This window comes from Coregonus lavaretus, assembly GCF_964263955.1.
Source record: "Coregonus lavaretus genome assembly, chromosome: 16".
Taxonomy (NCBI): Eukaryota; Metazoa; Chordata; class Actinopteri; order Salmoniformes; family Salmonidae; genus Coregonus; species Coregonus lavaretus.
This window is the reverse complement of record NC_140003.1, coordinates 683456-700564: the sequence shown is the minus strand read 5'-3', so window position 1 is coordinate 700564 and position 17109 is coordinate 683456. Positions and strand designations below refer to the sequence as shown.

The 17109-nt window shown below is 40.0% G+C and overlaps 1 protein-coding gene across 3 annotated transcripts in view; it reads right to left on the bottom strand.

Moving 5' to 3' along the window:
* Positions 1 to 17109, bottom strand: part of LOC311143712 (E3 ubiquitin-protein ligase MYCBP2-like) — a 316497-nt gene that overhangs the window by 139115 nt on the left and 160273 nt on the right. For all 3 annotated transcript variants that reach the window (XM_084179581.1, XM_084179580.1, XM_084179582.1), the window contains exons 24-27: positions 6023 to 6195; positions 3877 to 4002; positions 3168 to 3295; positions 70 to 296 (exon numbers count right to left, since the gene is read on the bottom strand). In XM_084179581.1, the coding sequence (XP_084035707.1) occupies positions 70 to 296; positions 3168 to 3295; positions 3877 to 4002; positions 6023 to 6195 (654 nt within the window). The remainder of the gene's footprint in view (positions 1 to 69; positions 297 to 3167; positions 3296 to 3876; positions 4003 to 6022; positions 6196 to 17109) is intronic.

Genomic DNA, 17109 nt, shown 5'->3' with positions numbered 1-17109 from the left:
TCACAATGTACAATGAGGAATGGGGATATCTGTTCAAGTAATTGTATTTCTATGGGCTCCAGTAGGTACCTGTCATCTGTGGTGATGGTGGCCTGTCCGTGGGAGCCACAGTCTGAGCTGGGCCCAGACACACGGGCCCAGGCCACATACCACCAGCCAAGCTGCAGCAGCACCGGCTCATCAAACATCATGGCGTACTTCTCCCTGGCAGCGCAGTCATAGGCCAGGACGTCAGTCTCAGCCAGGAGGTCCCCATCTGTCTCATGGTCTCCACCATCAGGCCCTAGCTCAAACAACTGTGCAGTAACACACAACACAACAGTCAGTGACAACATACAAGACTCTTGAATATACCTCTATTCGGACTGTGGCAATTTTTCAGCTCTTGACTAATTTGTTCAATATCACAGAACCTAGCAATTAAATGCATACATTGATAAATACATAATTAGTTGATACTAGTACACCTACTAACCTTGATCTTGGCGGTGTACTCAAACAACTTAGATTACGTCGGTAACATAGATAACATAATAGGCTAACATATGTTAAATATTTATTTTATTTATTTTTATTTCACCTTTATTTAACCAGGTAAACCAGTTGAGAACAAGTTCTCATTTACAACTGCGACCTGGCCAAGATAAAGCAAAGCAGTGCGATAAAAACAACAACAGAGAGTTACATATGGGGTAAAACAAAACAAAGTCAAAAATACAACAGAAATACATATAATATACAGTGTGTGCAAATTTAGCAAGTTATGGAGGTAAGGCAATAAAATAGGCTATAGTGCAAAATAATTACAATTAGTATTAACACTGGAATGATAGATGTGCAAGAGATGATGTGCAAATAGAGATACTGGGGTACAAATGAGCAAAATAAATAACAATATAGGGATGAGGTAGTTGGGCGGGCTAATTTCAGATGGGCTGTGTACAGGTGCAGTGATCGGTAAGCTGCTCTGACAACTGATGCTTAAAGTTAGTGAGGGAGATAAGTGTCTCCAGCGTATAGATATAGATTGGTGATAGCTGTTGGGTGTGATGACCAGTGTGGCAGCCATCAGTGCTGTGCATGACCCATTTGGGTACTACAGATTGGTGGGATATGGGATAAATGACCGTCCTACAATGTCAAACATGTACAGTGCCTTCAGAAAGTATTCACATCCCTTGACTTTTTCCCCATATAGTTTTGTTACAGCCTAACTTTAAAATGGATTAAATTAAGATTTTTGGTCACTGGCCTACACACAATCCCCCATAGTGGATTGTATTTTTTATATAAATTAAAAGCTCAAATGCCGAGTCAAAAAGTATTCAACCCCTTTGTTATGGCAAGCCTAAATAAGTTCAGGAGTAAAAATGTGCTTAACAAGTCACAAAATAAGTTGCATGGACTCACTCTGTGTGCTATAATAGTGTTAAATTCTTAAAAGTCTAAGCCTTTGGGGGAGGGGGAGGTCTAAGCTGACATGGAATTGTTTTAAGATGGTCATACTACGGATCATTTAGCTATTTGATTTGGAATTTTAGGACCGCTTTAGGTATAATAAAAACAATTACACAAAACAATGACTTGATCAAATATTGAATTTGGCCTTTACCACTATAGCCCAGAGAAATGCATTAAATAACACATTCATAAATGGCAAAAAAGACAGTCAAAAAATGTATCATAAGAAACAAGGTTTTGACGTGTTTGTCCTATATCTAGAAGATATAAGAAAGCTCAGGAAATATTTGTAGTTTTTTTATACATATTTAACCCTATTTTGGGTAGGCACAAAACTACCTTCATACTTCCGTAAATTTTTTAAAAACCGGTACAGATTACCTTCAGTCGAGTCCCGTGACACTCGTGAGGGTCGTACACCATTGTGTTCGTGAGAGTCTCTCCTTTCCATAGAGTGGTCATAATATTTTCGGACGCTACAGATCTCTAGCTTACATTTTTTTATTATGTTACTTAGATTGACACACCGGTCCGTCAATCAACTCTAGGGGGTTAACATGATTTTTGAATAACTAACTCATCTCTGTATCCAACATACAATTAACTGTAAGGTCCCACATTCGAGCAGTGAACTTCAAACACAGATTCAACCAAAAAGACCAAGGAGGTTTTCCAATGCCTCACAAAGAACGGCACCTATTGGTAGATGGTTAAAAAAAAAAGTAGACAATGAATATCACTTTAAGCATGGTGAAGTTATCAATTACACTTTGGATGCACCCAGTCACTACAAAGATACGTGTCCAACTCAGTTGCTGGAGAGGAAGGAAACCGCTCAGATTTCACCATGAGGCCAATGGTGAGTTTAAAAAAGGAGGAAGCCTGTACAATATAAAACTATTCCAAAACGTGCATCTTGTTTGCAACAATGCACTAAAGTCATACTGCAAAAAATGTGGCAAAGCAATTAACTTTTTGTCCTGAATACAAAGTGTTATGTTAGGGGCAAATCCAATACCACAAATTACGTAGTACCACTCTCCATATTTTTAAACATAGTGGTGGCTGCATCATGTTATGGGTGTGCTTTTAATCGTTAAGGACTGGGGAGTTTTTCCAGGATTAAAAAGTAACGGAATGGAGCTAAGCACAGGCAAAATTCTACAGGAAAACCTGATTCAGTCGGCTTTTCACCAGACACTGGAAGATGACTTCACCTTTCAGCAGGACAATAACCTAAAACACAAGGCCAAATCTTGCAAGACCTGAAAAATGATTGTCTAACAACCAATTTGAAAAAGCTTGAAGATTTTAAAAAAAGAATAATGAGCAAATGTTGCACAATCCAGGTGTGGAAAGCTCTTAGAAACGTACCCAGAAAGACGCACAGCTGTAATCACTGCCAAAGGTGTTTCTACAAATTATTGACTCAGGGGTGTGAATACTTATGTAAATGAGATATTTCTGTATTTCATTTTCATTAAATTAGTAAAATTTCCAAAAACATGTTTTCACTTCTTCATTATAGGGTATTGTGTGTAGATGGTTGAGAAAAAAAATTATTTAATACATTTGGAATCCAGGCTGTAACACAACTAATTGTGGAATAAGTCAAGGTGTATGAATACTTTCTGAAGGCACTGTATAGACCTAGCAAAAAGAGCTAGAGGAAATGCAGTGCATTTGCTAGTATCCCTGCCACTGACCTTGATCTTAGCGGTGTACTCCCCACGGCCCCCAAACAGGCCCAGCCCCCCCAGCAGGATGTCCGCATCAGCACAGAAGCGGATAGCCTCCACCGAGTGGGCCGAGTAACCCCAGCCACCCCCGTGACCTATGACATTACATAGGAAGTTGCGATAAGTCAGCTCTGCAGCATCATCATCTGTACTCATAACAATACAATGAGGTTAGTTTTACTAATAATAATAATAATAATAATAATAATAATATGCCATTTAGCAGACGCTTTTATCCAAAGCGACTTACAGTCATGCGTGCATACATTTTTACGTATGGGTGGTCCTAGAAGTGCCCAGTCACTGCAATATGCCATATGAACATATAGTAGAGTACAAGGTGCTCTGCTGTTCAAATACTTCCTAAAGCATCCTTGAATTAATGCAACCCTGAATTATAATAATTTGTATAATAATCCTTGAATTGGCACGTTTTTAATGTATCACTGGTGATGAAGTATATGTAATATATATAAGTATATTGTCTCTGGCTGGAATTTCATGTAAATCAATTAATCAAACCAAAATCAGGAAAAGGGGATAAGAGAAAAGGGGATAAGAGAAATAGCTGAGTGTGACAAATACTGTAGAAGATGAGAAATGAAAACCATGATTTCCTGTTAGTCATCGGGAAAAATCCCATGTGTGAATGTTTGTGTGTGGACTGAGGACTCACTCTCAAAGCGGTTGACCACGCTGTAGTCTTCTTTGGAGTAGACCTTCATAACGGCCTGAGTCTCCTCCTCTGTGCTGGTCACACCCATCTTCAGCTCCTGCATGGTCGCCAGCGTATCCAGGCAACCTGTTCACAACACACACAGGGGACATTCATCAGACGAATGGAAACCTCTGTTTATTGTTTTGTCTATTTTTGCTGTGCTTTTTATAAGTGCTTGGAAGTACTGCTATCATAGCACTGTGCTAAAGTGGTACAGAATAATAATGCTTTTCTTATAACTAGGCCTTTCTGCAAGTATGCACATGTATAATGTTCCTATGCCCTGAGAGAATAAGATTAAATAAATAAGATCTAACACTAAGTACTAAAGGCATTTTCAATAGCTGTCAAAATAAAATTATGTCAAAATAAAGTGCTTTAGAGGAGCGAGAGAGGGAAGGAGTAAGAGAGACAGTGACAGCAGAGTGACAAGTCCGGGACAACTGATATCAAGCAACATACATTTGGCCAATAGTTGCATTGATACACTGAGCTGCCAGAGCCATGTTAAATGTAAATACTGAGGCAAATAGTAAAAGAGTACGAATCAAATAGCTGACTGTGTATTTCCTGGCCAACACGGACAACATATGTAAGGGATAAACGCATAAAGTTTATATTTTCTTGAAAATAATGTACAATATGGTATGGACGACGCGGAGCGGAGTTCATTAGTTCCAAAATAATTGTACAGAGCGGAGGCGTTTATCCCGCTTATACCACGGTTGCCAAAGAAAACAATACTAAAGCACACATTTACCGGTAGAAATTACATGTTTTCATTGATATATATAACCTCGCTATTGTTATTTTTACTGCTGCTCTTTAATTATTTGTTACTTTTATTTCGTATTTTTTCGTGAATCCTTTTGGTATTCTTTCTTAAAACTGCATTGTTGGTTAAGGTAAGTAAGCATTTCACTGTAAGGTCTACACCTGTTGTATTCGGTGCATGTGACAAATAAAATGTGATTTGATTTGATATTTTCATTTTGATAAGTTCATACTTCATACCAAAGCTGGTCGTTTTAGTTCTATCGGTTAGGTTGCCAGAGAGATACGACCCAGTTGATAATTATTTTTGTTCTGATCTATGTTATACTTATGCAACATTCCTATCCCTTGCTTGCTAGCTAGCTACCAAACTATGGTTAACACAGTCACGTCAAACAGTGCAGCCAGAATGACTGCAATGTAGCAGCATCTGCGTTTGTTTTAGCAGTTTTTTTAGTGACATTTATTTGAATACATAAATAACAATAAGCTGATGATGCGCAATTTTGCCTGGTTTAGAATAGTTGCTGTCTCGTCCAGACACACTGTTCATTACAGTAGAGGAAATCACATTGCATATCGAACACTAGGCTAAAAGCTAGCTAAATAGTCTGTTAGCAAATCTGCCAATATGACAACCGAATTCAACAATAGCAGTTGCTGAAAACAGCTGTTCAAACTAGAAACATGTGGGAGGATTTGACAGCATAGCACCACTTGCATCATGACTGCAAAATTGACAGACCTGAGAAATTAATGCAATCTCTACAAAAACAAATGAATGCTAGCTAGTTTTCCCTCATTGGACCTCCGTTTACAATGTATCCAATTTCTGTTTGTTTGGTTGTTGGTTTAGCTTTCTTTAACTTTGTAGCAAGTACGGTCTGCATGATGTAATGGTTTAGAACGGTAAAAATGTGCATATTGTTAGCACTACTTCAGAGGTGTCCTATATCTTTTCCAACTGTCCCGTATACCTAAATGTAATGTCCTCTCTAGAATGCCCTCCTAGCCAAATCAGAAACAAATAGTAAACCCTTATACTACGGCATTGTTGAATAAGTCGATTCTGCTTAAATCAGTACAGGCTTAAAATCAGGACCATATTCATTAGTGCACACCATTGAAAAAAGTAAGAAAATGTATTGCAACGGAAAACAAAAAACAAGCGTTCCTTATTGGACAAGTTCAGGTAGTCCCTCTCCATTTCAGCCTGCTCGTTTCCATTTTGTTCCCAGCGAATATGACCAGGGACCTGCTACACTATGATTCCTCAGTAAATCCTCACAGAAAGAGGTCCGTAATATTTGTATCATCATTCTGATTATACCCAGTATGTGCAGGGCTCCGTGGGAGCGGGTGGTGGTGGCGTGGGAGCCGGCGGGCAGTGCCAGCTCTGGGCTGAGGATGCTGCAGCTGGCCTGGAGGTCAGTGGCCGAGGGCACACGGGCGTCGGCTATCACGGCGTTGTAGCACCACATCTCCCTCGATGCTGGCAGAAATCTACAGGTGGGAGGACAGTGAGCAGTTGAAATATCAAATAGAGGGTATTAAAGGGTGTGTGTGTGTGTGTGTGTGTGTGTGTGTGTGTGTGTGCATGCGTGCGTGCGTTTGTCTGTGTGAGGTAAAAAGGTTAAAGAGCATTCAGATATAAACATATCGAAATATACAGTGTAATCGGAAAATATTCAGACCCCTTGACTTTTTCCACATTTTGTTAGGTTACAGCCTTATTCTAAAATTGATAAAATTATTTTCCTCATCAATCTACACACAATACCCAAAAATGACAAAGCAAAAACAGGTTTTTATAAATTTTTGCAAATGTATTAAAAATAAAAAACTGAAATATCACATTTCCAGTGAGGGAAAAAAGTATTTGAACCCCTGCTGATTTTGTACGTTTGCCCACTGACAAAGAAATGATCAGTCTATAATTTTAATGGTAGGTTTATTTGAACAGTGAAAATCGCATGTCAAAAATGTTATAAATTGATTTGCATTTTAATGAGGGAAATAAGTATTTTACCCCCTCTCAATCAGAAAGATTTCTGGATCCCAGGTGTCTTTTATACAGGTAACGAGCTGAGATTAGGAGCACACTCTTAAAGGGAGTGCTCCTAATCTCAGCTTGTTACCTGTATAAAAGACACCTGTCCACAGAAGCAATCAATCAATCAGATTCCAAACTCTCCACCATGGCCAAGACCAAAGAGCTCTCCAAGGATGTCAGGGACAAGATTGTAGACCTACACAAGGCTGGAATGGGCTACAAGACCATCGCCAAGCAGCTTGGTAAGAAGGTGACAAGAGTTGGTGTGGTTATTCGCAAATGGAAGAAACACAAAATAACTGTCAATCTCCCTCGGCCTGGGGCTCCATGCAAGATCTCACCTCGTGGAGTTGCAATGATCATGAGAACGGAATCAGCCCAGAACTACACGGGAGGATCTTTTCAATGATCTCAAGGCAGCTGGGACCATAGTCACCAAGAAAACAATTGGTAACACAGTACGCCGTGAAGGACTGAAATCCTGCAGCGCCCGCAAGGACCCCCTGCTCAAGAAAGCACATATACAGGGCCGTCTGAAGTTTGCCAATGAACATCTGAATGATTCAGAGGAAAACTGGGTGAAAGTGTTGTGGTCAGATGAGACCAAAATCGAGCTCTTTGGCATCAACTCAACTCGCCGTGTTTGGAGGAGGAGGAATGCTGCCTATGACCCCAAGAACACCATCCCCACCGTCAAACATGGAGGTGAAAACATTATGCTTTGGGGGTGTTTTTCTGCTAAGGGGACAGGACAAATTCAACGCATCAAAGGGACGATGGACGGGGCCATGTACCGTCAAATCTTGGGTGAGAACTGTGCTCCTACCCTCAGCCAGGGCATTGAAAATGGGTCGTGGATGGGTATTCCAGCATGACAATGACCCAAAACACACGGCTAAGGCAACAAAGGAGTGGCTCAAGAAGAAGCACATTAAGGTCCTGGAGTGGCCTAGCCAGGACCTTCAATGCTATAGACATTATTATTTTTTGGTACCCTTCACCAGATCTGTGCCTTGACACAATCCTGTCTCGGAGCTCTACGGACAATTCCTTTGACCTCAAGGCTAGGTTTTTGCTCTGACATGCACTGTCAACTGTGGGACCTTATATAGACAGGTGTGTGCCTTTCCAAATCATGTCCAATCAATTGAATTTACCACAGGTGGACTCCAATCAAGTTGTAGAAACATCTCAAGGATGATGAAATCAGGATGCACCTGAGCTCAATTTCGAGTCTCATAGCAAAGGGTCTCAGTACTTATGTAAATAAGGTATTTCTGTTTTTTTTTTTATAAATATGTGCAAACATTTCTAAAAACCTGTTTTCGCTTTGTTATTATTGGGTATTGTGTGCAAATTGATGAGGAAAACACTGAATTTAATCAATTTTAGAATAAGGCTGTAACGTAACAAAATGTCGAAAAAAGGAAGGGGTCTGAATAATTTCCGAACGCAATGTATTTCGTAGACCAGACACGTTTCTCTAGGGCTGGGGGATATGGCCTAAATGTCATATGATATTTTTCTCATTTTTAACAGTATTAAGGTATTTTATACTTCTGAATAATAACCTTACATTCTAAATATGCTTTATGGGTAGTGCATGACTGTAGGATGGCAACAAATGAATTCCAAGGGGTTTTAGTGGGGCTTTCTCCATTCTGATTGTTCTATAATGTTTAATCAAACTTCAACCAAAAATATTAGGAGGACCAAACTGACGGTGATGTAGTCCTATTTGCAACTTTCCATAGGAATCAAAATCCTCTTTTGCCTCAAACTTTGCTACGGCACATTTGTTCAATTACAGCATTCAGTTGTATTCCTTCATTTTAAGCATTTTTATCGATTTTTTAATCACACACTCATTTAATACCATTTACACACGGTCACATTTGTTTTATCCTTGTGTATTGTTTTATCCCTGTATACCAGGGATGGGCAACTGGCTTTTTACCGTTTAAAAATTATAATAAATAAATGCTTACTGTTGAGTTTTTTTACACCATTTTTTTTTATTCTTACTTATGAGAGTTCGAATAATAGACTACACAAGGTGCAATTTCGAAATTTGGTTGTGCATCAGTAGTCACTTAAATTAGCCCATATCAGCAAAACATTTTTAGATTGGTAAATTACTCTAGCGGCCAGCTATCTAAACTTGTAGGTCGAATTACCGATCGGGGTGGGGCATATTGATCATCAGTTATCATATTAAAAACTGCAAACATTTGCCTCTTGACCCTTGTCAAGAGGGCGCAACAGCGTCTCTACTTCCTAAGGTGGCTGAAGAAATTTGACATGCCACCCCGGGTCTTTTCTAAATACTACCGCTGCACCATGACGGGAATTGCTCCGTCCATGACCGCAAGGCCCTCCAGCGGATGGTAAAGTCGGCCCATTACATCACTGGGACTGTGCTCCTACCCATCCAGGACATATACTCGAAACGGTGCCTGAGGAAGGCATGCAGCATCATCAATGACGCCACATACCTCAGCCACGGGCTGTTCTCTCCCTTACCAGCAGACGGTATCAGAGCATGAGGTCTGATACCAACTAGGCAAACATATTACGTTATTATGGACTCAGTTCCTACCATCTACAAGCCATCAGACTGCTGAACACTTGAACTGGACTGACCACCTGCTCTGATTCTCTGCAACTTATCACACATGCACACACCCATATACATTCATGCTACACACACACACACACCACAACTGCTGCTACCAGACTTTTATTATACTGCTCAATTTATACACTTGCCCCCCCATCCCCCCCATCCCTAGTATACGTGTAAATATTGGACTATAAATTGTGCCATCCTGTATTATAATTATGCAAAAATGTATTTTTCTATTCTACTGCCATTTACTTATGTTCGTATTCTTATATTTTACTATTTATTATTGTTGTTGCATTGTTGATGTTGTGTCATTGAGCCCACAAGTGGATAACTCATGACATTCCATACCAAGAATTACAGATCCTGTAATTGACAGCGCCCCTGGCAAGCTGATCACAAGACAAACAACTGATTTTCCCCAACATCCTGTTACGACTCGGAATGGTCTGCTGGTTGTCAGGAGGCAGTCAGCAGAACCCTTTTACATCCTTAAGTACCCCAACAGGGTCACGGGGGGGTCAAATGTAGACAATTTTATGAAAGCATCCTGGCGCCAAATGGGTTGACTCTCAGGAAGAGTGAAATGTTTGGCCTGGTGCTTTCTTTGTTCTAAGGAGAGAAATGGCGCCAAATGCAACATGAGACACTTGACATGGTTCTAAACAATGTATTAAACTGAATGGCTCACCACATGATTGGTATGAACCCAATCTATAGTGTGATATTTTTCCTTCTGATTTCCATGTATTAAAAGTGTAATATGTGTTTTACTGTAATATGAAAGGTACAGATTTTATCATGACCATGTTTAAAACCTGTAAACTACTTATTTCATCCTGCAGATTGTTTTTCTGGTTCAAAGCACATTTTAACCTGCTGGGAACACTTATTAGTAAAGGCGTTAGTCAGCATGCTTCAGTTCGGATGGCGCCTAGCCGAACCGAACGAGTGTGCTCGAATACTCCCATAAAAGTTATTCGCTTGAAAAACAAGAAAAAAGCGACAATAGTACTGTTTGTCCATTTTGAGACGCCGCCGTAGCCTGTATACACGTCCTCAAAATAGTCCAAATTAATCTAAGATAACTCAAGAAATCTGCCATTAATTTTGACGTTTTTGCCGAGGAGATCTTAGTCGCGCAATTTGACATCTAAATAAGATGTTTGGTGAAGTATTTGTAAAGGAAAGAAATTCCATGAAAACGAGTCGTCTCTCATTGAATGACAACAAAGACTTTATTGAAAAAGCTCTACTGTTGACCAATCACTGACGAAGGGGCATAGAATTGGGCTGCGAACCTCAGCTTGCCTCCAGAAAAGAAATTGTGCCCGAACAGCCGGAAAAACCCCTCACCGAAGTCCAAAACTAACAAAAACGTCACAAGATGTTGTCATAATATATGCACAAACTCTTCCAAACTGTTTAGTCTGGGAAGCATGTGGACGCCTTTAGTCTCAGGTTTATCTCATATGAACACTAAAACTTTTGAATCCTTACATTCAACTAGGCAGTCCCAATGACATGGCCTGGCTGTTAGACCCCACCTTCTGTGAGTGTCTATAAAAGTACAAGGCTTACAAACACTTCAGATCTGAACTTTGGGAGGTGTGGCCAATACCTTACAGGTTCAATGAAACTTAACTCTGACTGTTACCATCCGACTCCGAGAGAAACAATCACCTGAGAGGAACTTTTGCTGAATAACACACGCTGATCACTCAAGACGAACCACTGAGTCTTCATCTCTTGCAGAAGGGACCCAAAGCGACAACATACTGCCAACATATATCATACACTACAGTTGAGGAAGAATGGGAAAGTAATTCCCCTTTGAACGTTGATAAACTTGAACCTCACTTTTGAGAAAATGGCCTTTGAATATTTTGGCACACCTACTTGAGAGCTCTTCTTTGTCTACACCAATTCAGCATCGTTCACACCCTCTTAAGCTTTAGCCCCACCCATCTCTTTAAGGGTTGATCTGAGCATTCTGTCCTAACAACAGCAGTCAAGCACCCAAGCTAACATTGGCTCACTTGCTAGCTACTTCCAGACACAAATGAGAGAACAGCTCATTCTGACAATTTTACTCGCTCTAGCAGGGCTGGTTAGGCTGTTTTTTATGTTATTCCGAGCATTGGTGACTGCAACTGTGCTGCTGGCAACAATTTACGCTTTTTTGGCAACGTTTATTCAACGGGTGTTGAGCGTTCATAAATGTGTCAGTTATTCTGCGCTCTGGCACACTCAGACGAGAGTGCTCAGAAATCGGAGTAGATAGTCAGAGCGAATTTACCAGCTATGTCCAGCAACAGCTGTCGCAGTGGCATCATTAACATTCTATTGAAATGGTTACTTGCATAGTGGAGTCTTTTGTTAAGACAAGTAGCTAGCTAGCTAAACAATGAACCATAATCCCAACACATGACGTTACTAACCTGCATGAATCTGCAGGTAGCTAACCAACCAGGTTCAATTTTAGCTAGCTAACATTAGGCTATAACTAGCAAAGCAAATGGCTCTGAGATACGAATAATATTACTACACAGATCATACACGTAACGTTAGCTAGCGAGCCAGCCAGCCAGCTAATGTTAGCTAGCTAGCTAACAGTACACTAACTTGAAATGAAAACGACTTTCTGACAAAATTAGAAACGTGTATTATCTGAAAATGTAGCTAGCTAGACTATCTTACCCGTATACATGGATGGATGCTTCTCCCTCACTGTCACGGATGCCATGGTTGCCCTTAGTTTGAAGATGTAATCCGGAGACAGGTGTTTTCTCCATCTCCTTAGCTATCATACTCAAAACTCAGTGTTTCAGAAAGTTGAGAGCAACCCTTATGCAGTCCTACTACGCAATATATTTGATTTAAAGCAGCGTTAGACAGGATTACCTACACATACTGACCAGCTCAAATAGACAGAAGCGTGCTACTGGGCAAACCAATCCGAACTCATCTCTCGGCATGTCCAGCCCACTCATTATCTCAGCCAATCATGGCTAGCAGGAAGGTTGCTGTCTTTTTCCATGGCTAAACCAACTAGGCTCATAATTTAACAATTTTATTTGTATTAACAGATTGTATACACGTTTGTTATTAAGGCACATGAAAGTTCACATGTTCCAGAAGGCATTACTGCAAAAAAATGCATTTTGGTTTAAAAAAAAGTTTACGTTCAAATGGCTCTCCTGTGAAGTAGTGACCCGCCACATACGCCTAGTTTCCTGAACCGAGTCACATATATCATTGCATTGAATTTCCCTTTGGTGTGACGATGTGTCTGCATTACATTGGTGGCAGTAACTGATTATTGTAAGACTGTTAGTGTTGTACGTTAGTCTTAATTACATGTCATGATAAATACTGTCAGTGCCACGGGCGACCCCTGGTGGAACCTTACACTCACTGCTCCTATTTTTCACAACTAAGAATTCCCAACTCCAAAGTCCTGTTAGATTCCATAAGCCTATTCAATTGATTTGTAGTGTTTTCCATGTCAATGACTATTGCATTACACTTGTATCTGGTCTATTAAGACCACTGTAACTACCTCATTTTCCAACGTATTTAGCCTAGTAATAAAAGTCCTTAAACAAGCCATTGGATTTTTGAAGTCTGAGAACTCGATGACATTTCAGAATGAGAATATAGTAACTGACTGTTGATTGAGACTACTGTTGATATAAGTATTAATGGTATAACGGTTAATGATAACTATTGTAGAGTTAATGAATGGGACCTCTCCGTATAAAAATCCCGATGGGATAACCAAATTAATTATGATAAATTGGATTAATTATTCCAGTAATTAATCAATTATTCATCCAACATAGCCAAGTTCACAACATCGAGAAAGAACCTGTAAGTAAGCATTTCGTTGGATGATGTATACCATGCGTAACCCGTACATATGACTAATAGAACTTGAAACAGAATGCCTTCATTTCTTCAAAAACTTACACTGGCCAGTTGCACTCTGCTGTTAACGTTGATTGCTGATATGCTAAGGCATGTATGACATTATAATCTTTTTCATGTTTGCCAGTTTGTCATGTTTAACTAGCTAGCTACTGAAAATAGCCACTGTGGTGTGAGTGCTAATCAATTAGCAAGCTAATCAAACCATGTTACATTATTATAGACACATGCTAAGTTGGCTAGCTAGCTAGCCACAATGAAATTCTAGCTAAATAGCTAGCAAGCTATTGGATTAGAGATTTCAAGGTCGTTTTTTTTGCATGTTCAACTAGTCTGAGGTCCTGAGTGCTCTGGAGCAGGTTTTCATCAAGGATCTCTGTAATTCCCTCCGTTCATCTTTCCCTCGATCCTGACTCGTCTCCCAATCCCTGTCACTGAAAAACATACCCACAGCATGATGCTGCCACCACCATGCTTCACCCTAGGGATGGTGCCAGATTTTCTCCAGAAGTGACGCTTGGCATTCAGGCCAAATAGTTCAATCTTGGTTTCATCAGACCAGAGAATTGTGTTTCTCATGGTCCGAGTCGTTTAGGTGCCTTTTGGCAAACTCCAAGTGGACTGTCATGTGCCTTTTACTGAGGAGTGGCTTCCGTCTGGCCACTCTACCATAAAGGCCTGATTGGTGGAGTGCTGCAGAGATGGTTGTCCTTATGGAAGGTTCTCCCATCTCCACAGAGGAACCCTGGAGCTCTGTCAGAGTGACCATCGGGTTATTGGTCACCTCCCTGACCAAGGCCCTTCTTCCCCGATTGCTCAGTTGGAGGTGGAGGTGCTGACGTGGGTGAGAACCAACAACATACCTATACCACTGCAGAAGAAACACAAGCAGATCCAAATGAGCAGGACCTGGGCACTTGTGTATCATGTGATGTCCTGAAGAAGGGCTTAAAGGATTTGCAGTGCAGGTACGATGCTCTGCAACTCGAGGCTGTAAAGATCAGGGCAGAGAGAGACTTCTACAAAGAGAAGGCATCTAAATCCTCTCTCTCTCTTTTGGCACCTTCATAAGCAAAAACAATTAAACACATACATACTACTGTGGGGTGCCAAGCATGGCGTTTGTTGTGTGGATTTTTTTCAATTCATTAGTGAGAGGAGGATTCTGTGTTCCTTACATTGATTAAGTTACGCCATGGACTAAACAACTGAGACTTAGCTTTTCGCTTCGGGGTGTCTGCTGCTTGTGTGTCAAACATAATTAATAAACATAAATAACAATCATCTAGCTGTTCTCCGTCTACTCCACTACAAAATGGAGGAGGAGAAGCAAATGGAGACGACCTACTTGTCAGGCAAGTTCCAGGTAGCATGGGCCATTCGGATAGGAACAGATGACAAGATACATCCATCAAGCCGGAGCGGCGCCCAGCCACAGGTGTTGAGAACGAGAAAGTTCCAATTTGCGTTTTTCCTTTAAGTTCGCACAGAATTGAAATTTGCTTGCTAAGGATAGCTACCACATTCCTTTAATCCTCCGCAAGCAAACAATAGTTGCATTGGATCTCCGGATTGTCAATATTGTCCCGGACAAGAGCGTAACAAACACAGCTTCTACAGCGCTGGAAATATTCATTAGCTATTCAAGGCAAAGCGGGCTCCATTGCAACCTAGCTAGCTAGCTGGCTAGCGGGTAAACATCCAGTCCAAACCAGCAGGTTTTGACACAAACACTTATGAACAAAATAAATCTTCGTAAACAACAGACCGAAAACAATAGGTCGAGGCACAGGAGGTATCCGAGTTTATGACAGGAAATTACATCACATTTTTCTGTGTACTAGGCTGGGTAAACAGTGAGTGACTTGCACAGTTTTTTTATTGAGAGGCCATTTAATTTGAGGGCGAGGCCACAGACCTGGTCAAACCAAACACCATAACACTCTGAAAGCCTTCATTGGCATCACGCCATATGGTGCCATTTCGTTTGTTTCAAAGCTTTGGGGAGGGAGAATCTCGGACAAAGAGATTACCGCAAAGTCTGACTTCTATGCATGTATCAATCCTGGAGGCCAAGTGATTGCAGACAGAGGATTCCTGATTGCTGAAGACTTGGCTAAACTTGGTGACACACTGGTTATGCCTCCCTTTCTCAAGGGAAGGCATCACCTTTCAGGACATTCAGTCGAGAGGGCAAGACAGTTGTCTGCCTTGAGAATACATGTGGAGAGAGTCATTGAGAAAATTATGATTTTTGACATCCTGCAAAAACACTCTTCCACTGACTTTGGTGCCTCCATCTAGTGACATTAACAATTTGCTGTGCCTTGAGAAATGTTTTACCTAAGCTCATTGAATAACTGTGTGTGTGTGTGTGTGTGTGTGTGTGTGTGTGTGTGTGTGTGTGTGTGTGTGTGTGTGTGCGCGTGCGTTATATGACAATTCAATATATTGTTCAACCAATAAATGTATTATTATATATAAATCTTGTTTATTTCAGTTATTCTGTGGCATTAGTTAAATTTGATATATCATATTGAAATTCCATGAACGTAAACACAATTTTAAGATTCAATTTAATGTGGCACGCTCAAATTCAGGCCTATATCAAAACAGAAACCCACACAATAAATGGGGGAGCTATCCTCTTAGCCCAGTGTTTTTTGTGCATTTTGACTTTTGGAAATGAATTAAAAGAGTAATGTAAAACTAAAATAATGGATTGTGTGCTGATTCCCCTCAGTCAGCTTAACCCTATTTTCAACCGACTGGTAGAGCATGTTTTGATAGTGGATTTAGAAGTGGATATGAAAGAAAATCTTCAGCTGAACCCTCCTGTACAATTTACATAATTTGTATCCTTTTGGGTTGATGCAGTTCAGGTGATGTGGCACTAAATTTGCCCACTCAAAGAAAGAAAACTCAGAATCAGTCACCAAAGATATGGGATAAAAGGCAAGAATTCAGTTGGTGAGGGATGAATATCGCATTGAACAGTATGAATATGTAAATACATTGTTAAAATAAATAATATAAATGTTTTTTGCTTAACCAGGCAGTTGATATGTCAGCAAGAAGTGCAGTGGAGTAAGAACAGGGTAAATAATTGTTTTGTTAAAAATACTTATTTTGGTGAAAAATATGATTGAGTTGTTGACAACACACAATATTATTCAACATAAATTGGTTAAACCACATTTCATGCCCCATGGGGTCAATTAATCAATATTTAGACTAAAGGTTGCCTATTAAATAAGGTCTATAATAGTATTAAAAAACAGCTCTTTGTCATTTATTATCTCAAAATGTTGTCTGAACATGTGGAAAACACGATGGAAGAAACTAGATAATTAGAAATTCTATATAAACATTTTTGGGGGACCACCTGAAAACACATTCATTTTTATTTTTATGTTTGGACACACAAAATTACCATAATTTGTTTACAATTGACATCAGTCCTCATTTAGAAATACTTACCTATAAAATCCATTAAAGCAGACCTAAAGTAATTTATGTTATATTTTTGAGATGAGTAAAAATGCTATGAAAATTCCTATTCTAACGTGGCATCGCTAATATGACCCTCTTTTGATTTCTCAACCTCAAGGTTGAGAATTTTACTGTAATTTACTAAATTAAACATTACCATTTTTTAATCCTGTTTTTTTTGTGAAGTTCTAATGAGTTGTTAGTAAGAGGAATTTAAGGTGAAATCATTTGTTCAACATGTTTTTGAAGAAGCCACAATAGGGGGACTGGGGGAGCTAGACTCTTACCCCAGTCTACAGTCCAATCGTCTCATTTG